The sequence below is a fragment of the Arachis duranensis genome, chromosome 8, assembly GCF_000817695.3.
Source record: "Arachis duranensis cultivar V14167 chromosome 8, aradu.V14167.gnm2.J7QH, whole genome shotgun sequence".
Classification (NCBI taxonomy): Eukaryota; Viridiplantae; Streptophyta; class Magnoliopsida; order Fabales; family Fabaceae; genus Arachis; species Arachis duranensis.
Window position 1 is genome coordinate 44,990,027 of NC_029779.3, and position 27,918 is coordinate 45,017,944.

The window sequence follows — 27,918 nt, forward strand, 5'->3', positions numbered from 1 at the left end:
ATCGAAAAAAATCCTGCTGGTATAATGTCGTCTATCTCAAATTAGAGATGAACATTAAATGATAGAAACGTCCGTGGTATAGAAAATTCCTTATACGAACAACACGTGGTATTTAAAATTAAAGGAGAGTAAATGAGTAATGTTTTAAATATTTAAGTAAAAAAACATGTGCGTGAATAATCCAAACATCTGCGTGAATAAAAGTAGTTTGAACTTTGAACCCACTCAAATTTATAATTAAACTAAATTTATAGGTAAAATCCAACTTTATATATAATATAATTAAACTTTGTAAATAATATGATCAAAATATGAACTAAAATATAAAAAATAAAATATAGTGGTGATTGATATTCGTATTCTTGTAAATTTTGATATTTTGATGTAAATATATTTGATTATTTTATTTTAAAAGTTTTTTTTTAATATTTATAAAATATAGATATGTTCATGGTTTCTGAGTGTGTGGTCTAAATAATTTATAATATTATTTCAAATAAAAATGATAGCTAGATCAATTAATTACGGCTAATTATTATGCTAATAAGACATGGGTAATCAAAAATTAAAATAAATACTAAGATTTAAAGTACAATATGGTTGCAAAAATGGACTAATTAGTGTCATTTATTTCAAACCAGAACCATGTTCAAATTTCTAATTTTAACAATATAGATTAAAAAAATCAAGTTGGGTTGGTCTAGTGGTTAGCTCACTAGTCCGCTTAAACAAGTGTCGGGGATTCGAATCTCGCCTTGTGCATGCAGCAATCCATTGGCCAGCAGCAAACCCTTAAATGGAGCTCAGTACCGCGGCGGATTAGTTCTTAACCTGTCGGGTTAGGGGTTACCGTGGAAAACCAAAAAAAACAATATAGATTAAAAAGAACAAAACATATTATATTAAAAAGAACGAACAAAACATATATATAACTCTTTCATATTTATGTATTTTAGATGTGGTGGATATGGGATTGAAGCAATTGAAGCATTTGAAGAGATGCAGAGATTGGTGAATATGTAAGCATCACATGTTTGTGTTAATGCCCCAATAATGTTTGTGTTAATGTTCTAAATTCTATCAAAGAAAAAATTATCAAAATAATCATAAAATTTACGAACACGGACAAAAGTACTTATAAATTAAATAAATTAATGATGTACCTATAAAAGATGAGTTTCGTACAATAAAAATATTCAAACTCTAATTATTTATTTATTTTTTTATAAAATTTTCAAACCACCCCATCCTCACTTCAAAAATACTTTTGGTAGTTTTTCAAAAAATTATATTTTAAAATTCCTTTAAACGTTCATTAATAGAAATTTAATTATAAAATAAAAAATAATATAAAAATTTAATTAAAATAAAAATATAATATTTAATTAATAATTTGATAAAATTATAAACAAAAAATATAAAAATATTAACAAAAAAAATTATTTTATTTTTTATCAAATTTTTATAATTATATTTTTTTGTTATTATATTTTTTTCTTAAATTTTTTATATAAAAAAATAAATTAAACTTTCACAATTTATTTAGTTTATTATTATCAAACAAATATACAAAAATATTAAATTTTATATTTTAGTCCTTTAATTTGTATCTTATTGTTAATATCCTCTTTTGTCTTATTCTCACAACCAAAAACTGCTAATTCACACATGTATATATCTTTTTTGTATCCATACCATAGACTTTTCCTATAAATTAAGGGTAGTCATGATATAAGTTATAACATAGAATCCAATATTATTCATCAAGAAATCAAGGATGTCTAGTACTAACACTTCGGTACTTGATTGTTTCAACCCTGATGCAAAATTCAACATGCATGATCATCGAAACACTGCAAATTATCATCCTAGTATTTGGAAGGATTATTTCCTTCAATATGCTTCACAGTCCATGGTATATATCTCTCTATATTGTTCATCATGCATGCAAATGCAATAATGATCAACTGATATATCTTTTATATGGATGTAATGCAGGAATTTGATGATGATGAAACAAAGGCACAAATTGAAAAACTGAAGAAACAAGTTGTCAAAATGCTTGTTGATGCCTCAAAGCCCATTGCAGAAGTAGTTAACTTGATTGATTTAATCTGTCGTTTGGGGATTCATTATCACTTTGAAAGCGAGATTGAAGAAGTGCTGCAACAAATTCACAAGAATTATACCAAAAATGGAGAAATAATAATTGTTGAAGATAACCTTCGCTTACTTGCTTTGCTTTTTAGGTTATTAAGGCAACAAGGATATCACGTTTCACCAAGTATATACCTTATTCCTATTCTTTTTAGGTTACTTTTATATTTTGGCTTAAAATAACCTTAGTTTAATTTTCGTACAATATCTAGATGTGTTCAACAAATACAAGGATGAGAATGGAAAGTTTAGTGAAAAACTTGTGAAGGATGTGGAGGGATTGCTAGAATTGTATGAAGCATGTCATCTCAGAATTCATGGAGAAGACATATTAGATGAAGCTTATGTATTCACTTCCACTCAACTTGAATCCATTGCAACCCAATTGAAGGCTTCTCTTGCAGCACAAGTGAATTATAGTTTAAAGCAATCTTTACACCGAGGTTTGCCGAGATTGGAGGCACGCCGTTTTATTTCAATATATGAACAAGATCCAACCCATAATCCAACTCTCCTCACTCTCGCAAAATTAGATTTTAATTTCCTACAAACCTTGCATCGAAAAGAAGTTGGCAACATTTGCGAGTAAGCTCTTTAAGTTTAAAGCGTTTAGTTTTGATATATATTGAGTTTTACTTTATTTTTGTTAAATATTTGTTATAAGTTAATTGCTAATATATTGTATTAGTTATTATAGCATCAAATTAATGAAAATAACCAAAAGAAAGGAAGACAAAAAAGTTATTATAGAGACAAAAGTTCTTGAAATAAATCCAAACAAAAACATATATATTTAATAAAAATATTTTTTTCCAATAGTTTGTTTTATTATTCTTCAACCTTTAAATACGGCAAGGAGGGGACCTCATGGCTGGTGAATTGCCTCCTTTGGCATTATTGTCATTAGGAGCAATAAATTAGCATTTACCTAATTATTAAGCATACGATGCTTTTGAATTTTAGATAAATAGATTTAAAAAATATGGAATTTAGATAAATAGATTTTGAATTTTGAATTTGTAATTTATAAATTTTGGATGTGCATTTCTTTTGCTAATAATTAAATAAAAAATATTTAATAGTAAAAAAATATTAACAAAAAATCGTCAAAATTTATTATTTTAAACTTTATTTAATGCACCTTACAATACATAATATTAAATAAAATAAATTTAAACTTTAAATTTTGTTATTGTGTTTTTGTGGTTTCATTTAGGTGGTGGAAAGAGCTTGATGTTGCTGCAAAACTGCCATTTACTCGAGACAGAATTGTGGAATGTTGTAACTGGATTTTGGCAGTTTATTTTGAGCCCCAATATTCTCAAATTAGGAAAATAATGACAAAACTGATCGCTTTTATGTCAATTGTTGATGATACATATGATTTGTATGGAACCATGGATGAACTGGAACTTTTCACCCAGGCAATTGAAAGGTTCGGAATAAGTATAATTTTTTATATAAAAAATGAGAATTTATTAATTATATATTTTTATTAAATTCTCAATTTTTCCCTCATATTTTTGTCATAGTACTCACCATTTCTGTCACAGTACTTCTTTTTTATACATATTTTATATATAAAAAATTGAAAATTTAATAAAAATATATAATTATACAATTAACTTTTCTATTTTTATTAGATACTCAAATTTTTTTCTCATATTTTTTTTTATTTTTATCTTTCCTTTATTAACAAAATCAATTTAATTAATTGATTTCATTATTTTATTACCAATTTGAATCAATTTTATATTTTTTCTCATTAATTTTAAAATTCTTCAAAAGAATCTATTGAGCCTACAACATCAATTTCAGTTCAATTCTAACATGGTGAAAACTCAGGTGTAGTCGACTTTACGTAAAGTTGATAGTTGAGAGTCGTTAGATGAAAATTTAGTCAAATAAGTTAAATCATCTAACAACTCTCGATTATCATCTTCACCTGAAGTCAACTACGCCTGAGTTTTCACCTTCCAACAATTTGTGCATCTCTCCTATATTTTTCTTAATTTTTTTTATTCAAAGAGTTAAATTTAAAAACAATCTAAAACGTTTATTTCTTAGTATCCAACATTCTTAATGAAAATATCATGCCTTTTTAGTGTTTTTTTTTAAAACTCAACACTTATATAATAGAGTTTAATACAATTTATTAAAAATAACGTTTTCACATAGTCTCGGTATTCACAGCTCCTATTCCTTGTGCTCAAAAGATTTACGAATAAGCTCGCTAATTTTAGTAGCGTTTTTTAGTTTTAAATTTGAAATTTAATTCGGAATTACCAAAATTTTATATGTGGTTACACGGTTATTACAGGTGGGATATTAGTTGCATAAATGATCTTCCAGAATACATGAAATTAATATATGAGTCTCTCTTCAAGATTTATGAAGAAGCAGAACGAGAGCTTGAAAAGCAAGGAAGAGCATATTGCATTAAATATGTCATCAAAGAAGTAAGATTGTCATTTGAATTTTCGATAATATATTCTTTATTCTGTCATTATTAAACTTATTCAATTCGGAGATATCTAACTTGAAATTTAACAAGTAACCATTTTAAATTTATAAGATAGATGCTACATGAGCGAAGAAGTTTATTAGTTTTAGATTTGTTAAAGCCAAAATCAGTTAATAATCCTTTTGACACTAAAGTAGTATTTATTTCTAGAGATTGGAGTTGGAATTGGAAAATCATGACTCGGTATAAAATAGAGACACAAAGAAATAAAATTTCTGAGAATGAAAACTAAAATTTTAACAATATTTTTTAATAATTAAAGATATTTTAATAAATATTTTTATTTTATTCATATTTATCTTGAATTAAATAGGATATTAATTAGACATAATTTGATTTTATATACTTTATACTAAATATAATACAGATGTTTAATTTAGTTTTAGTATCTCAGACTAAAAGATAGAGACTAAGAAACCAAAACTGAATTAACTTTTAGTATTGTATTTTGTATGAAGTGAGAGACAGAGACTAAAATAAGAATGAAACTCTAATTTAATTTACACAAAAAATAAAGTTGGAATTAATTAATTGAAATGAGAGTATTTTAGGTATAAAATATTATTAAATTTTCAGTCTCTGCCTCCAAAAATTTCAGTCCGCTGAGGTATTAAAATACTGAAATATTGGAGACAGATTATGAAATTTTAGTACCAATCTCTGAACTAACTAACATCATACTGAGTTTTAGTCTCTCAGTTTCCCTCCCAATACCTCAAAATAAAAGCTACCTGAGAATGAAACATTGAATTCATGTCATCATAATTCTCCAAACACTGATTTTGTTATATAAATGTTGAATGGTAGCTTCAAAAGACCATCCAGGCCTACATGACTGAAGTCAAATGGTTGAATAACAAGTATATACCAACAATGGCAGAGTACATCCAAACATCAGCAATATCATCTGGTTATCCGTTGCTCATAGCAATTTCTTATGTTGGCATAGGAGATATGGCCACAAAAGACATCTTTAAATGGGTGACAAATAAACCCAAAATTGTTAGAGCTTCTGCAACTATGTGCAGGATCATGGATGACATTGTCTCTAATGAGGTATAGCGCATGTGCAAAAGCTCTCTATGTTGATATTATAATTGAATTTTTTTTATTATTTAGTTATGTGAAAGTTATTTTAAAAGCTAAATCTCATTGAACAGTTTGAACAGAAAAGAGAACATGTTGCCTCAATAATAGAATGCTATATGAGAGATTATGGTGTATCTAAAGAAAAAGCCATTCAAGAATTGCAAAAGAGAGTTACAGATGCTTGGAAGGATATAAATGAGGAATGCTTGAAGCCAACAGAAGTTCCAAGGCCGTTTCTAATGAATATTCTCAACATGTCACGATTTATGGATGTGATGTACAAAGATGAAGATTGCTACACTCATGTTGAAGGAAAAATGAAGGAGTGCATTGAAGCTTTGCTTCTTGATCCAGTGCCAATAATATGAGAAAGAAGCATCTTAATTGTTTGTTTGGACCATTAAATTGTTAGAAATGAGAAAAAAAAAATTCTTTAGTGTATTTGACAAAATTTCAACATTTAAAGTAAAAGTATTAAAAAAATAAAAAATATTTTTATATTAATATTGTACTTAAATATAATTGTTAAATAAAAAAATATTTTTACATAAGATATCTAAATATAAAATTATTTTTACCTTAAAAACTTTTGAATTTTTTTTAATAACTCATTCAAACAAATCCTAAAATCTTGTATATATTATTTAACCTTTCCTTCTCAAAATGAAGAAAATACACTAAACCTTGTATATGCCTAAGCAAAAGTAATATCTAATAAAATATATTGGCGCAACTCATAAATCGAATCAAGTGAAGGCTTTGTAGTATTTGCTAGAATTTTGACTTCTTTTTAATATTTGACTTCTTTTTAGTTTGAACTCTCAATTTTTTTCGTGACTTAAAAGAAAATAACCAATAACAAAAAAAATAAATAAGAAACTGCTTAAGAAAGATAGTATTATTGAATACTACTCTCAAACTTCTTCTAAGACAACAAAAACTTCACTTGGAGAGAAATGATCCTCGTTGCGGTCTTTACCATGATGTCTGCTACTGTATTTACATCTCTTTAAGATCAACTGAAGATCAGCACGCTATTTCCAAGACATGATATCTCAAATTTTTAACACTAAAAGATCAATAAACCCAGAGCAATCCTGTAAATTATTGACAATAATAAAAGCCTCCACACAATATGTCTCACATCATCACTTAAACTAAATAAAATATAAGAAAAATAAGCTAAAAAAAAGTTTTTTTTTTCTTTAGACAAAAATATGACACACAATTTTTGTCAAAAATATTCTCAGAATTATCTTTATCTTATTGTAATTAATTTATAATTTTCATATGTAAGACAAAAAAAATGGGACTTTTTAGTGGTGATTGAAATATTATTTTACAAATTTGTCATAAAATAATATATAATTTACATGACTAACAAGAACATTTTTTATTGAAATAATCATTACATTTAGAGTAAAGGACATTTTCGTCCCTGACCTTTTTTTTCACGGACATTTTCGTCCTCAAGGAATGGAAAATACATTCAAGTCCCTGACCCCTGAAAAACGTGGACATTTATGTCCTTCCGTTGAATTCAGCCGTTTGCACTGAACGGAAAATGATGAGCTGGCAGAGGTGGCGCTGAGGTGGCCGTAACGGAGGACAGGTGGCATGGAGCATTTCGTAACAGGACGTATAAGTCCCTGGAGACGAAAACGACGCCGTTTTGTCTCCTCCCTCATCTGTCCTTTTCTTCTTCCTTCGTCCCTTTTCCCTTCCATTCTTCTTCCTCAGCCCCTGGCTCCATCACCGCCACACAGCCGCGCCTCCGTCAGCCACCATCAACGCCGACGACTTCATCCTTCCTCTCTTTTCGCGTCTTCTTCCCTTTCTCACTCCCTTACTCCCATTAGTCTCTCTCTCTTCTCACTTTCTCTCATCTCTCTCTGCTAAGCTGACCCTCCCATTTTGTTTCAAGCATGTAGCAGGTGCTTGTCACACACCAATACTCTATAACTAGCATGAGGCCCCTCAGATGTATCTTGCCATCCCATTGCCTATGTCTTGAAATCCAACACATAGACATTATCATAGGTTCTTGGGTAGGTGTCAAATGCTTCACACCTAAATTATAAAAATTGCAGAATATTACAAAACACTAACAATATCGTAAAAGTAATTTGGGGGAATTGATATAGAGGCTCTTTCAGTACATGGAATTTGTGTTCATAACCCAGCAGTCAAATTTCTGACTAATCAATGCTGCTGCAAACCTGAGAAAGCACTCAAAAAGAATAGAATATCATGAGTATCTTTTAACGAATTAATAACAATAATAAATGTTTCATAATCCAATAAAATTAAAATAAAAAATCAAATAAACAGTCATGAATTTATATATTATTTGAAATTATGTAGTGTTTACACAATTGTGGTTGTGATATTAAAATTATGTCATATTGAAGCTATGAGATTTTGTATCTAGTAAGCATCAATTAAAAAGAAAATCTAAAAATTAACCTAATTAAACAAAAAAAAAGTAATAGCAGAAATAAGGATAAACATTACCAATCCAGTGGTGCTAGCAATTGACAAGCTAAACTTCTGATCAAAGTTTTAATCCTTGTACAAAAGATCTACATAAGAATTGCAACGTTCACAACTTAATGCCAAGTATATTATAACAAATTTAGACATGGCTTGATAAGAAGCCAACCATCTAAAGGATTTCAAGCCACAGATACTTATAAAGTCTCCAAACATGTAGCATTGTAGGCTTTATGTATACTAGACTTATTATGATATTTGAGTTAAGATATCATGATGGGTTTCAATATTTAAAGTACTCAGAAAGAGTACAAGGCATTTCCATACTAAAAAAGAGTACAAGAAACATTTGATTTTAATATAATCCCATATCACTATAAATCTTCATGCGCTGTAGTCAAGCACTATAATTACAACACAAGAAATAAGATGGGATAACATATCATGAACTAGCAGATAATCATGAATATATTCAACTATATATAAAGAATAACTTCGGACAATAATCTTAAAGAATGTGTGTATATATCGTGGAATGAAGTTAAGTTCAGGTTTACCTTTTACCCTTTTGCCAATATCAGAAAATGGTGCTGGACCATTGCCCATAATGGTTCAGAATAAATGTATGTATTCCTATACATCATCATAAACGGATTAGACAACGTTTAGATTAAGAGGAACAAAAGAGCTGGAAATGTAAAAACAGTTAAAAGAATAGCGTTATTCCAACGCACAACAACTAAAAGCCTAAAATTATACGAACTTCTTCAACCCTTGTACAAAGATAAAGGACATGAGCTACTCAACAAGAGAGAGTTCAATATCGTTTCATAGAAATTCACATGTTTGTTAGGCCACCAGCAGTCAAATTTCTGACTAATCAATGCTGCTGCAAACCTGAGAAAGCACTCAAAAAGAATGGAACATCATGAGCTGGGAGCTGGACCTGCCAATCCCAAAAGGCAACATCTTATTTGTGGCCAATTGCAGACTAAGCGCCGCAACCAAGCCATACGCCAACATCCCAACCAAAGGAAGAGGAACACCTATCAAACACAAAACATAAAAATGTCACTCACACATTTTTTCAAACACATTGCCTGCAAATAATACCCTTCACACCACAAAATCCAGAGACCAAAAAGAATCACACATAAAACAACAATATGGCAAACACACACATCAAGCCAAAATCCTAACAGAATCAAATCATAGAACAGTTCAATTGCAAGCACCAAATAGTTGCAACACATTCAAGAGAAGGCAAGTGGCGGGAACCTTGGTTTCCTGGTCCGGTTCTGCGGCGGAGCATTTGAGAGGCGGCGGCAACCTCATACGCTGCGTGACGTCAAAGAGGCCCAAGCTCCGGTGGTTGGGAGCACGGTGGTGCCAAATGGGTACAAAGGAACAAAAAGACGATAGGGACATGAGAAGGTGAAAGTGGCTATGGTGGTGGAAGCTTCTAGTTGCTTAGGCTTCTAGTAGCTTCGCCAGCGTTGATGGTGGCTGACGGAGGTGCCGCTGTGCAGCGGTGATGGAGGCAGGGGCCGAAAAAGAAGAATGGAAGGGAAGAAGGACGAAGGAAGAAGAAAAGGCAGAGAAATTGGGGGAGATTACAAAAACGGCGTCGTTTTTGTCTCCAGGGACTTATACGTCCTGTTACTAAATGCTCTATGCCACCTGTCCTCCGTTACGGCCACCTCAGTGCCACTTCTGCCAGCTCATCCTTTTCCGTTCAGTGCAAACGGCTGAATTCAACGGAAAGATATAAATGTCTACGTTTTTCAGGGGTTAGAGACTTGAATGTATTTTCCATTCCTTGAGGACGAAAATGTCTGTGAAAATAAAAGGTCAGAGACGAAAATGTCCTTTACTCTTACATTTAAGTTTGCAGTTAGTTTTACATATAATTGGAATTTTAATTATAGTTTATTTTGGTTTACAAATAAAGGTTTAGCTATGTTAAAATTACTGATAAAAAAATTATTATAAAAAGTTATACAAAGTTTGATTTTCAATACAATTATTGTTTATCTATTAAAATAAAACATTTAAAATTTTCTACTAATAGTAATCTTAACTTTTGTCCTAAAATTATATATTAACTAAATCCAACAAATAATTAGTATAACCATAAATTATGGCCAAATGAAATTATAGAGTTTTTTCAAATGGTATATTTCCAATATATTTTCAAAAGATTTTAGACGTGTTTGTTTACAGAAATAGAACACTGAATTAAAAACACAAAAACACAAAATCGTATTTAATAGATAAGATATAAATAGAAATATTATATCCAGAGATACTGAATTAGTGTATTTTGTATTTATCCTAACAGAAAAAATATAAAGACACTAACAAAAGACACAACTTATTTTTTATTTTTTCTTTCATTGTTCTTATTAATTTTTCATAATTATATTTTTTATTATTATATTTTTCTTCTCAAAATTTTTGAATGAAAAAAATGAGAATTAATTAAATTTTTTTAATTTGTTGTACTTTATCACCAAATAAAATACAAAAACACTAAATTCTATATCTCTATCTTTTATATTTTATACTCAGTGTCTTATCTTATCGTGTTCTCACAAACAATACAGCATTAAGACTGTCCACGGAAGAAAAAAGCAATGAAAAACTATGTCTATAAAGTATAAACTAAATAACACTACCAAATAATAAGAAAATAGCAGGAGTGTCCGTTGTGGCAGTTCTCTAAAGAGGAGTATCCGTTGTGAAAAAAGGTGGTCTGTTCTTGTAACAACCTAATCCAAATGAGCTCCTGTTCTCACAGGAATTACCTATTCGAGGGGGTCCGTGGAAGAACATTTGTCAGATACAGTTCAAGAATCAGAAAATCAAGCAGAAGGCAATTATTGAGCTGTCCATGGAGGTAGGTGACAGGAGACAAACTCGGTTTTGGGAGGATGTCTAGATTCATGGAGGTTCTTTGAAAGATCGTTTTCCAAGGCTCTTCTCAGTTTCAAACCAAATAGGATCGGTGATAGGGGATTGTGGGTTTTAGGATGGGTTAGTGTGGATATGGAATTTTCAGTGGAGGAGAGAATTATTCCAATGGGAGTTAGATCTAGTTAACCAGCTTCACCACACTTTGAGGCTGGTGAACATTGAATTTGGAAGAGATGATAGAGTTGTCTGGAAATATGATAAACAAGAAATTTTCTCTACTAACTCATTTGTGCAGGTGTTGCAGGTGGAAACGGTCCCGGAGGGAATATCAAACTACAGCTTCACTAGGATTATTTGGAAAGGTCTTGTCCCACCTAGAATAGAGTTGTTTGTCTGGTTTGTCCTAATTGGCAAGGTCAACACGAAAGAGAGACTGAGTCGGTTTCGGGTCATTCATCAAGAATATAATTTATGTGTTTTATGTAATAATGGTATTGAATGTTGTCATCACTTGTTTCTTGGTTGTAGCTTCTCTTGGCAGGTATGGTGTGCTTGGTTATCATATGTTGGTGTGCAATAGACTTGTCCGGGTGCGATAAAAGAGCATTTCCAAAGATGGACTGAGATCTCAAATAGAAAAGAGGAGTGCAAGAGATGGATGTTGTGTTTTTGTACCATCATTTGGAACATATGATTGAAACGAAACCGGAGAATTTTTCAAAACAAAGGAAGAGGAGTTGAGGAGATTATCAACATGTCCTTCCGGAACTACAAGGAGTGGTTAGGAGCAGACCCTTTCTGTTGTTGATGGCAATGCCGGAGATGACAGAAGGGATATCTAAGTTATTTTACATGTGTGTTCTAGTTTGGTTCCTACGTTATTATCATCTATGCTCCACTTGTTGTGCTGAGCTTCTCTTTTAAAAAAAAAAAATAAGAAAATAGTAGGGTAAATGGCTTAAAGTCAATAACAATTTAAATTGCTTATCAATACTTCGGAAAATAAAATCAATTTTGAACTGAACATATATTTTTTAACCATCAAAATTGAACACTAACGATAAAATATATAAACTAATTCTATACTCATCAAAAATTAAAATAATTGGACAAAACTACCCAGACCATCCAATATAAGTGATTCGTTGGATAATTTTATCAAAAATTTTGAATAATTTTATGACACTAATCCAATATTTAAATTTTAATGAAATATTAAGAAATGGTAATTTCCTAAACTTTCGATCAAACTAATACACCACATAGCCACAAACGTACTTAGAACAACCCATTCTTTTTCCGGCTAAGTTCTGATGTTGAATTTATAATTACCGAATTGAAACTTGGAAATACAGTTCTAGCATGGGATTGTCATTGGTATTTTTATACCACTATTTCATTGGCTTTGAAGGTTAGCGGGTTTCGTTGGACACATGAAATTCATATGGAAATACAAATGATAGAGAAAATTAAGTCACTGGCACAGAAAAAAATTTTAACAGATCACTCAACAGACCTAGTCTAATGATACCCAGCAATTGAAAAACTTGTGATGATACAATTAGTTGAATTCATCTAGTAGCTGCTCTAGCACTCATTGATGAATGGTAAGTGGTACTTCTCTGCTTCCTGTAGGATGTATATACATCATCATACTGACTCACTTCATTGGGGTTTGCTGTTGCCCCGAGTCCCAACCTAGCCGAGCTTACTGATCCTGGTTTCCGATCTACGCTCCCATCGGCATAAGTCCCAGTCTCTGGATCCACCTGCTGCAAATTTGGTGGTGGAGGAATGCAAGCGCCTCCCTTCCTTACAGCAGGCTCTCTCTCATATTCTCTCTCGTATTCATCATCTTCATCTCTTGAATCAGAATTCATAGGACCCTCAGAAGGATTAGCTTCTCCAATTTCCTTAAAGAATTTCGACACCCTTTGAAGAATTTCTGACGGTGGCACAGTTGATGGTGGTATCATTGTTGGGATGTCCAAAGGGCTCAAAGGAGAATATGGAACTCCGCTACCAATCTGCATCTTTCTAACCATTCCAGGAATGAGGCCAGGAGGGAACAACGGATATGGTGGCAATTGATCACTGGTGCTGGATGACGGAGCCTGCAATAAATGTCCACCAGGAGGTTGATTGGCTGATTGAACCGAAGAAGGTATAGCCATAGACCCTGGAAAAGCACTTGGTGGAGCAGAATTTGGAAGAAATTGTTGAGCTGCCATAGATGATGGTAAGGTTTGCCCTGGAACTGCATGTTTATCAACGCGATCTTGTTCTGCAATACTTGAACCAGAGCCCAGCCTATCAGCATGCCACAGCTGGATTGGGGTCTGCAATATTCCTGAAATTGGGAGGGAACAATAATTTCTTAATCCAATTAATCTATACCTCAAGAAATCATTTTTTTCTTGATAAGATTAAAAGCTATAACAAAGTTATCTAAAGAATCTTTGGTGGAAAAACGTGGTGCAATCATATGCAATCACTAGTGTATATGTGAGCAACAATGTATTATGTATAAGGGAGGAAAAAAAAAAAAAGATAACTTAGAACATCAAAAAAATACCCACAGAAAAAAAAGAAGTTCCAACTCGAGCAAACTGCAAACCACTTCCACAGCAATAGCAATTAAAGAAACAAATTTTCTAAGAGCAAGGGAGAAGCATTTTGTGGCTTTAGTTCCCCATCGAAGGGGTCCCCAATAATTCTATTATATCATGAACATTATCCAACTACACTGTAAAGGCATTTACAGAATTCTAGATAAAGAAGAGAAGCTTACCAGTACCTGAATTTGCTGAAGCAGATAAATCCTTGGAAGCCCCAGGAAAAGAATTGGCATGTGGCCCACCAATCATCTCATTCTTCAGTAACGATATAGTCTCTTGATCGAATACCTCTTTAGAAGCCCAAAACTCCACCATTTGCTGCAACCTTTTCCTATATTCTTCATTGCTTTGTGGATTGTGATAAATTCTAGCAAGCATGGAGCCTAAAACAGGCTTAAATGCAAGGGCTTCATTGTCAAGATCACGACTGCTTGTCCTCCGATTCAAGCTGTAAACGAATGATGCAAGGATCAAAGATGATGAAAACCAGAACCACCACATTAGCATACATGTCAGGCAGATTATCTAAAGTAAAACTGCAATGGGATTAAGCCAATAAGCAAGATGAGAAGACCTTGTTGAGCCAAAAACTTGCAAGGAAGTACAATGAAATTTAATTCATAAAAATTTTGTCTAAGATGTGAGAAACAGCTAGATGTGATTCACAAGCCTCTGAACTAAAAAGTAGAAACAACAAAACAAAACAAAACATAAAAAGCATACCAAATATGCTTGCCTTTGTACAGGGCTTTGATGGTGGTGTTTGCCTATTCATAATATAATAAGCAGACCACATTCCGATAGTTTAAGATGCAAGTAGCAGACTTAAGAGAAAAGTAAAACAACTAAGTTGAGGATAAACAAGTAGTTCCCCATGTGCACTTGTGCAGTGGGGATTGATCAAAACTTTTTAACTCCTAGTGAACATAAATTTTATGCCATTTCCCATCAGGGAACTAATCCACCCATCAGCAAAAACAGCACAAAAAAAATAGAACTAGAAATACACTAATAACCAAGGTCATTTTGATAGTTGGTAAAGCAATGGATAGATGAAGGAACACAGTGAAATTGTGATTCACAATTTCTGCTGATTAGAAGCAAAGTTCTAATGCTATTTAATCAATTGATAATATATGCTACCTGTCAAAAAGAATGTCATTTGCAAGGTATATTATATGTAGCTGCCTCTCAACATCGTCCAATGCGAAGACCCTCTCTCTAAGAGCCTCTGCTAGAGCTGGTGCAAATGGAGATCTCTGCATGAACCAAAGTTTCGCACCTTTAATAGATTCTTTTGTACCATTTAGATTGTTAAGAACATTAGTGAGCTCCACTGCAACATCAGATGGAAGTGGCCCAGAAAGTTCTTTGAAAGGCTTGGATGACTGATCATACTCAGGTCGGCCATGAACCCCAAAAGGCTGAGGATGTTGATGGTGGTGCTGCTGATCATAGAAATGCAGGAAAGAAGGTGGACCTAACATAGAAGGTGAAGAACCAATTCCTGCAGCATTCATCGGGGGAGCATTTGGTGGGGATGGATTCATCATTGGATTTGGAGGAGGATGGATCATGGACATGGAAGACGAGGGAAAAGGCGGGTTAAAAGGACCACCAGGGGGACGTGTCGATAACCAGAGCTTATAACGGTAATAACCATGGCCCTCCCCACCAAAGAGGAAGCTATAAGAAGGATTATCACGCTGCTTTTCACATATCATGGCTTCAAAGTCAGGACCATTTTTCACAGCATACTCAACAAGTTTGTCAATTCGCTTGTGGAGCTCGGGATCAGAAGGGGGTGCGACTGGAGGCGGAGCAGAATCATAATAAGGTGAAGGAACAAGAGGAGCGAAAGGAGATGGGAATGCAGGTGGTGGTGCTTGGTGTTGCTGTTGCATAAGATGAGGAGGGGGAGGGGCATGTGGGTGTAACTGTGGAAGCTGCAGCTGCTGCTGAGGCATGGCATGATGATAAGGGAACTTTTGCAAAGAGGGGTGTGCTGGACCAGGACCTGGGGGAAGAAAGGGGGGAAATTGTTGATGTTGGGGATGAAATCCAAACTGCTGCTGCTGTTGTTGCTGCCGCATATTAGCAGCTTGTTGCTGTTGCTGAGCATAAGCCATAGCAGAAGCAGATGCATAATCATGACCCTGTCGTTCCATCGGACTTCCCTATTTCTATACAATACACCTCAATAGCTCTTTATGACCTACACATAGTAAAAAATAAAAAAAAAAATCATTTCTGTTATAATTCCAGTATATCATATCAAGTTAAAAATCACATTCATAACAAAAATACTCAATGAACTACAGGACTGGGAAACTTTTAATCAAACAATTCTCATAATCAATTAGGCACAGACACTGATCCATAGAAATGGAGAAAACCTACCTGTGATGAATGACCACCGACAAAGAATGGTGAACCAGCAGCGCCGTCTGACCAATGGCAAATCTTCAGAGGTGACAAGCGAGCGAGCGAGCGAGAGAGAGAGAGAGAGAGAGAGAGAGAGAGAGAGAGAGAGAGAGAGGGAGAGAGAGAGGGTAGAAGATAGCCATGATGATGATAGAGGTGGCAGTGGAGATGGCTCTAGTGATGGTTGCGCACATCCGGTTATGAATTAAGCTGTGCAGCCGCTCATTAATATAGAATTCTTGGAAAGTCTGAAAGGGGAGGCTATCCAAGTGTCACAAAACTGGATGTGTGCAGCATTATTCATGCCATGTATGTTTGAACATTTACTGTGGCATAAGCTCACTGGTCTATCATGTGTATATGTTAGTGAACGGCCATTAGATGTAAGCTATTAGTCTATTTGAATTTTTGCAAATAGGTATGCAGGGATTTTCAAATGTGTTTGAGTATAATCTTATATTTACCCTACATCAGTGCTTACAAATTAACATTATAGGCAGCGGAAATAGCTCCCTTCCAAAATCAAATTTAGAAAAGAAGGAACTCTTTTTTTCCACGAAAGAAGGAGTTGTTCAGCCGTTCCTGTCAAGGTTAAATAAAAGTAAGGTTCAAACATAACAATGGAGATAGTTCTTCGTGATATAAAGGTTAGTGTTTAGATTTTTTATTTATTGAAATAAATCATGTATGCATATGTACTTTTTACAATAACAAAATTAACATGCTGACTTTAGTTTTGTAAAAAATCAGGGGACTAATTCATGCTTCAACTCCTAGATCAGTGGTAAGTACTCCTTAAATCCAAATAGTTACTTTTTTTACATTGCATCCACGATTTTCCTTTTCCCCTTCCATTAGGGTCGAAAATATTTCCTTAAACCAGATTTTTAAATTCTAATAGTGTTATTATATTGTCTTAATAACTGCAATGTTCAAGGAAGAAGGAAAGAGAAGGGAAAATAGCAAGGACTCCTTCTCTACAAAAAACTAACTTCTGTTTTTCTTTTTACTTTCTTTTTTGTCTTCCATGTATATTTCAGCACTCTCTGAAGAACTATTATCAAAGCTTACAGGGACAAAGAAAAACATAGAATACAGAAGCAGAAAATGGTACCACAAAGGGGAGGGCTAGAGAAGATGACGGCAAAACCACAGAGCTCAGAGAAGAGGATGGCAGGTCGGCTGCGACACTGGGCAGACGAAGGCAGCAATGTTCGAGACGGAGAGACTCGACGGTGGCAGAACTCACGAGACGGAGGAGATTGAGGCGCAGTGAAACGCGGACGGCGGAGCTCCAGACACAGTTAATCGCAGACGGAGGAACAGGAGCTTGAGGCGTTTTGAATGATGGACGTTGTATGAGACTTGAGTGTGGGAGAATACAAAAGTGATGAGTGATGAGTGATGAGTGATGAGTGCTGGGTGATGAGAGTGGATAATGGAGGTTGGAGGCGCTGTGGATGGTTGAATGGTGAATGAGAAGGTGATTTAGGGTTTGTCGGGTATCACTGATCAGGGTAGCGACGGTAATGGGAGTATGGGACCCCGTATCCGCCCGGGAGCTAGGTCTCCGCGGATTTTTTAAAAATAAAAAAAAATCGAAAAAAAGAAGAAGATAATCCTCAATAGCTAACCACTTCTAATCATTTCTAATCACCAATCAGCATCGATTGAACACAAACTTACATCAACAATAAAATTAACAAGGTACCACACAATTACATTTACATCAACAATCAGCAATAAAACTCAGAATCCATATTCCATTCAATTACATTTACATCAACAATCAACAAAATTAACAAAGCACCATCAACAATCAACAAAATAAAATCATAAAATTGACTCAAAAAAGAAAATTACCTAAGAACTGAAGCCCTTAACTCATAAGTCAGAAACTCAATCATAAAAGTTTACTCATGAAAAAATAATTGAAACTGAAGTAGCAGAGGAGGATTTCTTACCGGCAGAGCAACGAATAGGGAGGAACGGCGACGGTTCTGCCTCTGACGCGACGACGACTTCCTCCTCGGCTGGGTCAGGCGCACGACGACGGCGTTCTCCTTGGCTGGGTCAGGCGCATGACGACGACGTTCTCCTCGGGCATGTCTCTCAGGCGTGCGACGACGGTGCTGCGGTGACCTTCAGAGTGAGAGGAGGAAGCAGTGAGAAGGGGGAGCGCGGCGGTGAGGGGAGGAGGGTGGCGGACGGCGGTGAGAGGAGAGGGGGAGAGAATCTGTGAACTGAATAGGGTCTGAATGAGAGGAAGTGACGACAGTTTGGGGATTTAGGGTTTAGGTGAAACTAAGAATTTACAATCAGCGTCACTTTTAATTCTTTTAAGAAAATCTTGATTGGAGTTAATTTAAGTAATAAAATTGGTATCATCTTATAAATATGGTATTATTTTGATGAAAAACTAATAAAATTTTATTATTTATATAATTATGTAGATAAAATAATTTAAAATGATATAATATAAATTTTTAACTAAATCGAAGAATAAATTTTATTTTTAGTTTTAAATTATTATTTATGGAATAAATATTTTTTTATTTTTTATTTGAAGGAAGATATACATTTTAATCGTACTTAAATTTCAATTAGACCCATCAATTAAGAAAAATAGATAGATCGATTTTTGTTATTGGATGACAAAAGATTGATGTGATGGGTCAAGTAATAGTACCACGTGTCAACTCTAAATAATTGTAGAGGCTAAAAACCCTTTTCTAACCTTTTTTTTCTTCCTTCTCATCATCTTCTTCCATTTTTTTTCAAAATTCTAACCTAAAACATAGTCAAGCTCACCATATCCTTGTGATTAATATAAATCCCAATCACATTTACTTATGATTATGATAATCATACCATGAATAATTAACATAACAAACACGATTAAGTTCGTCAATTTCATCATAATTGCATAACTTAAGGTTTGAGAAAATAATACTTAATTACACTAAAGATCTACTACTTCAAAGTAATTAGTTGGCAGAGATTGTGAGGTTGGGTAATGGTGGCTAGTGATTTCTCTGATGCAGCTTCAGCGACCAACAGCAGCAGTGATAAGATGGCGACAGTAGCGATTTGACAACTCAGAGATTGCGACATAGACAAGGGAAGCAAGATGCAGGGACAGTGGTAGTAGCAATGGCATCGGCAACTCCAGCGGTATTAGTTCTTTGGAGTCAAAACGACAACCACAGTAGATAAAGACAAAACAAATGCAAGCTAGCTATGGCGCAGGGGAATGGAGAGTAAAAGAATGACGGCAAAAGCACGCGCGACAGAGACTGTTACAGTGTAGAGAGACGGAAGCAACAGTGAAGGCTCATCCTCGAATCGGCGAAAGCAACAACAATATGGGGCTGGGGAAGAAACTGGGCACGTCATAGGAAAAGGAAAGGAAGAGGAAAAAGAAAAGAGAGGTTGGTTCGATGATGGTGGTGCCCAAGTGATGGTGGTGAAGGTAAAGCTCGATGATGATGGTGATGGAGATGATTGTGACTGGCCAAAGAAAAAAGAGAAGAAGAGGAACAAGATAGGGGGGAAGAAGAAGAGAAGAGAAGAAGGAGTTTTTTTTTTTTTTCGAGGAGGGAGTTTTTAGTTTCTATAACTATTTGGAGTTGACACATTAGCTTTAACCTGACACGTCATCCTTGCAACCGTTTGTCGACCAGTAGTAGGGGTTGATTTGTCTATTTTTCTTGATGGATAGGGGCCTAGTTGAGGTTTAAAGATGTTTATGGTACGCTATGTTAGGGGCCGAAAAGGATATTTACCCATATTTATGAAATATGATCCCATAAATATTCTTATAGGATCCAAAATAAAATGAAATTAAAACTAATATTGGAGATACTCTAATTAATATGTGTGTGTATTTAATATTGGAGATACTCTAATTAATATGCGTGTTTACTATACGGTGATTATGGATGGTTTCCGTTCCCACGAGTAGTGAAAAGCCTCTAAATTTGTTTCCCAATAGGTAATTTCCGCGACATAGTTATCAAACTCGGTCCGACCTGATCGGTCAAACTAAAAATTCGGTCATCCAATCATCAATTTAAGTTGGGTCATTATTTAAACCGGTCAAACAATTAATCTAGTCAAATTCGATAAAATTTGGTTCAAAATCGATTTAAATTAACTCGGTTAAATTGCAAAAATATTATTTCTATACATGATTTTTTTGTTAAATATATTATGTAAATAAAATTAAATTATATTTACAAATTCAAAGAAAAAATATTTTATTAATTAATATATGTTCTATTTCTATGATTGTTATTTTTTTTCTATAAATACTTAAAGAGTGTAATAAATATAAATTTATAAATATTTGAAGAGTATAATAAATATAAATCAATTGATGGGTTATTAAAATTTAAAAATAATAATTAATTTAATACAAAATAAAACTAAAGAAAAGATATTTATTATGAAACTAAAAAAATAAAATAAAATTTTATATAATTATTTAATAATGACCGAGTCAATTGATGATCTACTAGTTAAACAAATGACTTAATAATTTAATAGTCTAATCGGTTCGATTACTGATTTGATTCTAATAATTATGCATGTGGATATCTGTTCTTCAGAATAAATTGTCATGCCTAGATGTTATCTTTATTTATTTATTTATTTATTTTTGGATCAACAAGATTGAAACAATTTCTCTTACATTTTTTTATTCATGCATTCGTGTTTTTTATTTTTGTTTTCTAATCATAAATGGGGTCATAGACCCAAAAAACTACATAACAAAGGTTCAGGTAACCTTATTCTTCTACAATCATTGAAAAAATTTGATAAAAAAAGTACCTACTAAAATAAAGATATCAAAAATATCTTTTTATAAAAATGATTTGTTTGAACGCGTGATTTATTTATTTAGTCACATTTTAAATAAAAATAACACTTTTATAATATATCAAAATCTAATCATATAATCTATTTTTTAACTCAATTTCTAGTCATAGGTATTTTTTAACTATAATTGAGAATAAAAGTAGATTCATCTGGCTGTTCTTTATGAAACTTGACAGATACTCAGTTTAATATCAGAATAAAGAAAGGGAAAAGTCTAGGGGGCCAGCAGTTTTGTTGAATTTTGGCCAGCATTTAACTAGCAGAGAAAAGTGAACCATTGGCTGAAATCTCACATCAATCTCACACCATCAAATCATAATTAATGGCTAGTTGATGGCTAACAATCACAAAAATTGCTGGCCCTAACATTGCTCTAAAGAAAGTAAGGACTAATAATGGTCCATAATTCACGTTACACAATTTCTATGCATTAAAAGGCATTGTCCATCAAATAACCTGTGTAGAAACACTTCGGCAAAACGATATAGTTGAGAAGAAATATCAACATTTTTTTGTAGTAACAAGACCCTGCTGTTTCACTCATCTATGTCCAAAAGATTCTGAAAATTTGCAGCTACTCATGCAGTGCATCTTATTAATAGAATTCTAAGTTCTTTGTTGAAAAATTCATCACCACATCTGATTTTGAAAGACAAAATTTTAGGTATCTCATACTTAAACGTGTTCGGTTGTTTAGTATACGCTTCAACTTTGCATGCACATAGAACAAAATTGGACAAAAGGGCCAAAAAATGTGTTCTCTCATATCACAAAAATGGTATAAAGGGGTATTTACTCTATGATTTAACTTCCAAAAATATTTTCTTATCAAGGAATACTCATTTTTATGAAACTGAATTCCCCTTTGCAGTATATTCTGAAATTATAGCCAATAAAAAATCTGTGACAAGATCTTTAACTAATCCTTCTAATCCTTTTCTATGCTTTGAAAATCCCTTTCTCATAGTTCCATGCATCACTCAAAACACGTCTCACTTAGAAAAATACCACAGCATACCAGCATGACATTGATACATCATCACGGCCTCAAAAACAATAGTGAACTATGCCTTATTAATATAGAGCATCAAGGAACACAAATCTTCACATCTTGACCACTTTCACCACATTTACAAACTAGGCACTCAACTCAAACTAGAAAAAAGACCAGCATATTTAGATGATTTTCACTGCATGACTGTATTATCTAAACCTCATTATTGTTTTTCGTTTTATCCTAATATTTTACATGATTTTTTTAAGAGTCACTATATTGTTTTGTGAGTCAGTTTTTATTGCACTATTTACATACTCAACATTCTATCAATACCCTTGTACCTAACTCACCCAAAAGAGTCAAAATGCTATGTTGAGGCCATTAGTGATCCATGTTGGCAAGAGGCAATTAAGATTGAATTGAAAGCCTTGAAGAAAAATCAGACCTGGACATTAACTAAACTACTTAACGGGAAGAAATTAGTTGGATGCAAATGAGTTTTTAAGCTCAAGATAAACCCATATGGGAGTATTAAGAGGTATAAAGCCCGGTTGGTCATGTAAGGATTCACCCAAACTGTTGGAGTTGATTATTTTGAGATCTATAGTCCAATGATTAAAATGAGCACTCTTCGAATTGTTTTATCCATTACTGCTGCAGTCAGAAATTAGCATGTACACCAGCTTGATGTTAATATTGCCTTTTTACATGGCAATTTGTTAGAAGAAGTTTATATGAAGCCTCCACCAGAATTAGTTCTTTCTACCTCTGATCTTGTTTGCAAGTTGAACATATATCTTTTCGAATGTTTTCTCCTCATTTAGATCCTCAAATAAACCATCAAACCTAATGTTAAAAGCTCTACACAATAAATAAAGGCAGGCCTTTAAACCAATAGGAGAGTAACTTTTTTTCCTTATCGCATCTCATTTAGAATTGTAGCTCATAATGATAAAATAGTCATAATAATTTACATATTTGCATATGACAAATGTATCGTTATAATTGTTCATCATGTACTTGGGTCTACTAACTAGTAAAATTATTGAAAACATTACTCTTTTCGTCGTTAAAAGGTTCTTAAGTAGAAATTTACATTTATCAACTTGCAACTTTGGTTGTTTATATATATCTAGAGAATTTTGATCCTTTCAGATCATTATTGTGTAAGAATTTAACATAAATTGTTGAAATAATCTCTTTAATCTTATATTATACGCAATTCTCCTGTTCTTTTCTGTAAGCGAAAAATAAAAAAAAATAGTTGCAAAGTGACTATTTCATTTTTGTTTAGACTCAATAGAAGAAAATTGATATTATATATGATATTCACAAAAAAATCACCATCTTCCACATAGAAATAATACAGTAATACAAAAGAGACAAAATAATCAATTAAAATTTATCTTATTTAACATTTAATTATTGTAGAATGTATTAAACAAAACTAAAAAAATAAATTTTAATATATTTTTTAATATTTTTTGTTGGTATATATTTTCAGAAATAATAATGACGACTATTGTAAAATCAAATGAGAAGGATCAATACATTATTAAAGTATTTTCGATTGACTCTACAATAATATTCTTGTTGTCTCTGCGATATATTTTTCTTCTTATTTTCTCGTCTCTCTAATCTCTTTTTCTTTGCTTTTCTTTTCATTTTTTTTCTACCGCCAAACAAAGAATAAATGATATATGAAGCACAGATATTTTATTAAGTTGTCGTGTCCGTGTGTTGGACACATTTCGAACACGACACTTACTAATATTTGTCCAATACGCGTGTCTGTTGTGTCCAACTGTGTTTTAATAAAAAATAAAAAAATTTTTTCCGAACACGTCTGGACACACCTAAATACTATCACTTATCAACGTGTCCAGTCTTATTCTTAACATATATTTTTAAAATAAATTTAGATATAGTATATATTCTTATTTATTAAAACAAAAAATATTTTAAATATTTTATAAAATTAAAATAAAATATTAAAAATAATTAAAAATTTTAATTTATATTTTAATATCAATAAAATATCAAAATATTATTATAATTTATCTAAAAGATACTTTATATTTGATATATATACATATTTTTGTATCATGTAAGATTTTAAAATTTATGTGTCTGTATTATCGTGTTATCACTGTCTATGCATGAATACATCATAGTAAATGATAGAATCTTTCGTGGTATAAAAAACTCCTTATAAATACAACACGTGGTACTCAAAATTAAAGGGCAGTAGTGTCTTAACTCTTAAATATTTAAGTAGTAGAAAAAACGTGAGTGAATAATCCAAACATGTGCGTGAAAAGAAGTAGTTTAAACCACTCAATTTACAAATTTTATGAGATTTGTTTTTATCGTTCAAAGCACCTTGACTCTAAGCGGAGAGAACCACAAAGTAGCACATGGTCCACAATTAGTTCCCTCCAACGTCATCAAAAGTTATTTATGAACCACAAATTTTATGAGATGAACCAATTAATCCAAAAAGTATTCGGGTCATGTTAAATTGACCAGTGTTTTAGTGTGCTAAGATTAATGTTATTTTATCAATTGTTGGGTTAAATTCATAGTTGTAATAACTGAATTGGTGATCAAACCGATCATATTACTAGTTTATTAGTTCAATCGATAAATTATTTGTTGAACTAATAAAATCGAATTTACGTAAATAAAAAATATAAAATACTAAAAATAGTCATAAACTTAAAAAATTTAAGATACATATCTTCAGTTCTTCACCAACATTTTAAAAATAACCAAGTTTCAAAGTCTAAAGATAATTAATACAAAGATAGACATGAAATTAGTTAGTACTACTACAGTAGTATCTTAATTAGACACAATATATGCATAACATAATAGTTTTTTCAAATTCCACAACTTGTTTACAATGACCCCATGCAGAATCAATTTTTGCTCTATTATTGTTTTTTTGGATTCTAATTGATGCATCAGGAGTTGATCCTTGTTCTTGCGAATATGGTGTTTCTGACGGTGTATTCGTGAAAGCTATTCTAAAACAATATGGAGTAGCAATAGTATAAAACAACAACAACCTTAAATTTTCTATTTCCTATTCCCTATTCAGCAAGACAGCAACCTTAAATTCACAAAACAAGCAGATTCATAGTTTCATACTAAACAATTACTTCAACATCACCTATTTCAACAAGTAGCTCTTTCAACAACAGAAATTTCACCTATTCATCCCAGAAATTCTAAGTTTTCATAACAGAACAGAACAACATAACAACATTATTCATAATAGCTTCATAATTTTAAATTTTCAACAAACATATTCAACAAGCATTAGAAGAACAGAGCAGAACAGAAGAGAATAACATATTCAACTAACCTGTTTGACAAAGCAGAGGACAAAGACGACGGTAACGGCGCGGCAACGACAAATATGAGAGACAGGGACAAAGGTGAGACGAAGCAGAGACACGGTTCTGTTCTGTTCCTTGAGACTTCAGAATGGGTGTCACAATGAGGTCTTCTAAAGTGAGGGCAGCGGACGGCAGTGGCACGGTGAGTGACAAAGTGAGGTGACGTCGCGAGGTAAGGAGGTGAGGTGGAGGGTTAGCCGTTGTGGTTACTGGTTAGGGATTAGGGTTGGGAAAACAGTTTTGGAAAATGAATTTAAAAAAAACTTTCAAACTGGCCGGTTGAACAAAAACTATCGATTCTCCAATTTTTATCAAAATCGGCCGGTTCAAACTGATTCTCAACAATTTTGTTCATTGTTCGATCATATTCATCAACCAGACCGATCAAAAGTCCGATTCATTGATTTTCTAATCGAACCAGTCGATCCAGTCCAATTCTTACCACTATGGCTTAAATTGGACTAACCCAAATGTTATGACTTATGACTCCCATTTACATTTACTTATGAATATTTAATTTTTGTATTAAACATAAATATAACTCATCATATTTTTTATATAAAAATAAAAAATTTTATTGTTGTTGTCATGTAAAAGTAATTATATAATTATTATTAAATATATATACATACATTTCCAATAATATAAAATAATTATTTCTATAATTATGCATAAGATCATATGATTGTCCTTTTTCCTAGGATTTGATTTCTATTAATATATTAGTATATGATGTTATTTTGTGTAACTTTTTAATTAGATACCAATTATTCATATTTTAACACTAATTAGAGTTAGGATAATTTTGTCAATATAATTTAAATTTAGATATAACTAAAAAATTAATTATCTTATAAATTACACTAGGAAATACAATTAATCTACACTTTTTAAGAATCAGTGAGGTAGTGGCTTATTTTTTTTAACAGTGTATGTTAATTCGTATTTTTCCATCAGCATAAATTTAATTTTAGATATATAATTAAACTAAATTTACAGGTAAAATCCAACTTTACAAATAATATAATTAAACTTTGTAAGTAATATAATCAAAATATGAATTAAAGTATAAAATATAGTGGTGATTGATATTTGTATTCTTGTAAATTTTGATATTTTGCTGTAAATATATTTGATTATTTTATTTTAAAAGTTTGATTTTTTTAATGATTGATTACCTTACTAAAACAAAAAAAAAAGTGAGAAAAGTTAATATAGATATGTTCATGGTTTCTGAGTGTGTGGCCTAAATAATTTATAATATTATTTCAAATAAAAATAATAGATCAATTAATTCCAGCTAATACAATATTGTTGCAAAAATTGATTAATTAATGTCATTTTAAAATTAGAACCATATTCAAATTTGTAATTACAATATAGATTAAAAATATTTAACATTTAAAATTAGAACTATATATAACTCTTTCATATTTATGTATGTATTTTAGATGTGGTAGTTTAGATAAGGCTTATGAGGTGTTCAAGAAAACTTGCAATAAACGTGTAGTTTCATAGAACGTAATGATGTCGGATTTGGTGGCTAAAATGGATTCTGAATATATGGGTGAGAAGCAATTGAAGCATTTGAAGAGGTGCAGAGATTGGTGAATATGTATGTAAGCATCACATGTTTGTGTTCGTGTTTCAATGGTAATATCATATTTAAAAATAAAAGATATAAAATTTAATTAATAATTTAATAAAATTATAAAGACTGATAATTTTTTAGCAATATTTATACACTACACACATTTAACATGTTTAAAGATAGTGTAGGAGAAAGGTTGTATTTATTTATAGACACCAAATAGAAACATAGAAAAATAAATCATGTTTGACAGATAAAATAGATAGATAGAAATAATGTGTCTAGAGATATTAAATTAGTATAAATTAGTATATATTGTGTCTTTTTTGACAAAAAATACACAAAGACATTAATAGGAGACACGATTTATTTTTTACATTTTCTTTCATTATAGTTTTCATGGTTATATTTTTTTCTAAATTTTTATATAAAAAAATAAATTAAATTTTTATAATTTGTTCTAATTTATCACAAAATAAAATATAAGAACACTAAATTTTAGGGGTGAACGCGGATCGAATATGGCCAAAATTTCGATCTGGTCTGCACTAAAATCATCGGATCAGATCGGATTGGATGTCGGATATATCCGCAAAATACAAAAAATATCTTTAAAAGCTTATTTTTATTAAAAAATATCAATAAAATTCATTTTTTCTATACTTTTAAATATGTTTACTCTTAAAATAATATTAAACATACTCTTTTTAAATAATAAATTAAAATAATAAACATATATGATAATTATTAGTTAAAATAAAATATAAAAAAATATTTACTTATTTATTTCTTTATTTTTGCGGATACGCGGATATGCGGATACC

General features: G+C 32.0%; 2 protein-coding genes and 1 long non-coding RNA gene across 7 annotated transcripts; 1 reads left to right on the plus strand and 2 right to left on the minus strand.

Moving 5' to 3' along the window:
* Positions 1-1,755: 1,755 nt before the first annotated feature.
* LOC107463346 (probable terpene synthase 2) lies at positions 1,756-6,234 on the plus strand. Its single transcript, XM_016082132.3, has 7 exons — positions 1,756-1,915; positions 1,999-2,284; positions 2,370-2,742; positions 3,374-3,592; positions 4,478-4,616; positions 5,489-5,737; positions 5,842-6,234. The coding sequence occupies exons 1-7, from the start codon at positions 1,778-1,780 to the stop codon at positions 6,136-6,138; spliced, it is 1,701 nt and encodes a 566-aa protein (XP_015937618.1). The 5' UTR covers positions 1,756-1,777; the 3' UTR covers positions 6,139-6,234.
* An 863-nt stretch (positions 6,235-7,097) lies between these two features.
* LOC127741183 (uncharacterized) lies at positions 7,098-9,857 on the minus strand. 3 transcript variants are annotated; one of them, XR_008002182.1, is made up of 6 exons: positions 9,542-9,857; positions 9,161-9,309; positions 8,821-8,896; positions 8,285-8,352; positions 7,930-7,989; positions 7,098-7,840 (listed from the first exon to the last, which is right to left on the minus strand). It is a non-coding gene; the product is annotated as an uncharacterized LOC127741183 (long non-coding RNA). The 3 variants fall into 3 exon arrangements; XR_008002183.1 differs by having other exon boundaries at positions 9,106-9,309; XR_008002181.1 differs by having other exon boundaries at positions 9,027-9,309.
* A 2,672-nt stretch (positions 9,858-12,529) lies between these two features.
* LOC107463250 (uncharacterized) lies at positions 12,530-18,548 on the minus strand. Of its 3 annotated transcripts, none has more exons than XM_016082014.3 (4): positions 18,186-18,548; positions 14,941-16,012; positions 13,977-14,245; positions 12,530-13,529 (listed from the first exon to the last, which is right to left on the minus strand). In XM_016082014.3, the coding sequence occupies exons 2-4, from the start codon at positions 15,963-15,965 to the stop codon at positions 12,751-12,753; spliced, it is 2,073 nt and encodes a 690-aa protein (XP_015937500.1). In that variant the 5' UTR covers positions 15,966-16,012; positions 18,186-18,548; the 3' UTR covers positions 12,530-12,750. The 3 variants fall into 3 exon arrangements, with proteins under 3 accessions (XP_015937500.1, XP_015937498.1, XP_015937499.1); XM_016082012.3 differs by having other exon boundaries at positions 13,971-14,245; XM_016082013.3 differs by lacking the exon at positions 18,186-18,548 and adding an exon at positions 16,198-16,396 and having other exon boundaries at positions 13,971-14,245.
* Between the last annotated feature and the right edge of the window lie 9,370 nt (positions 18,549-27,918).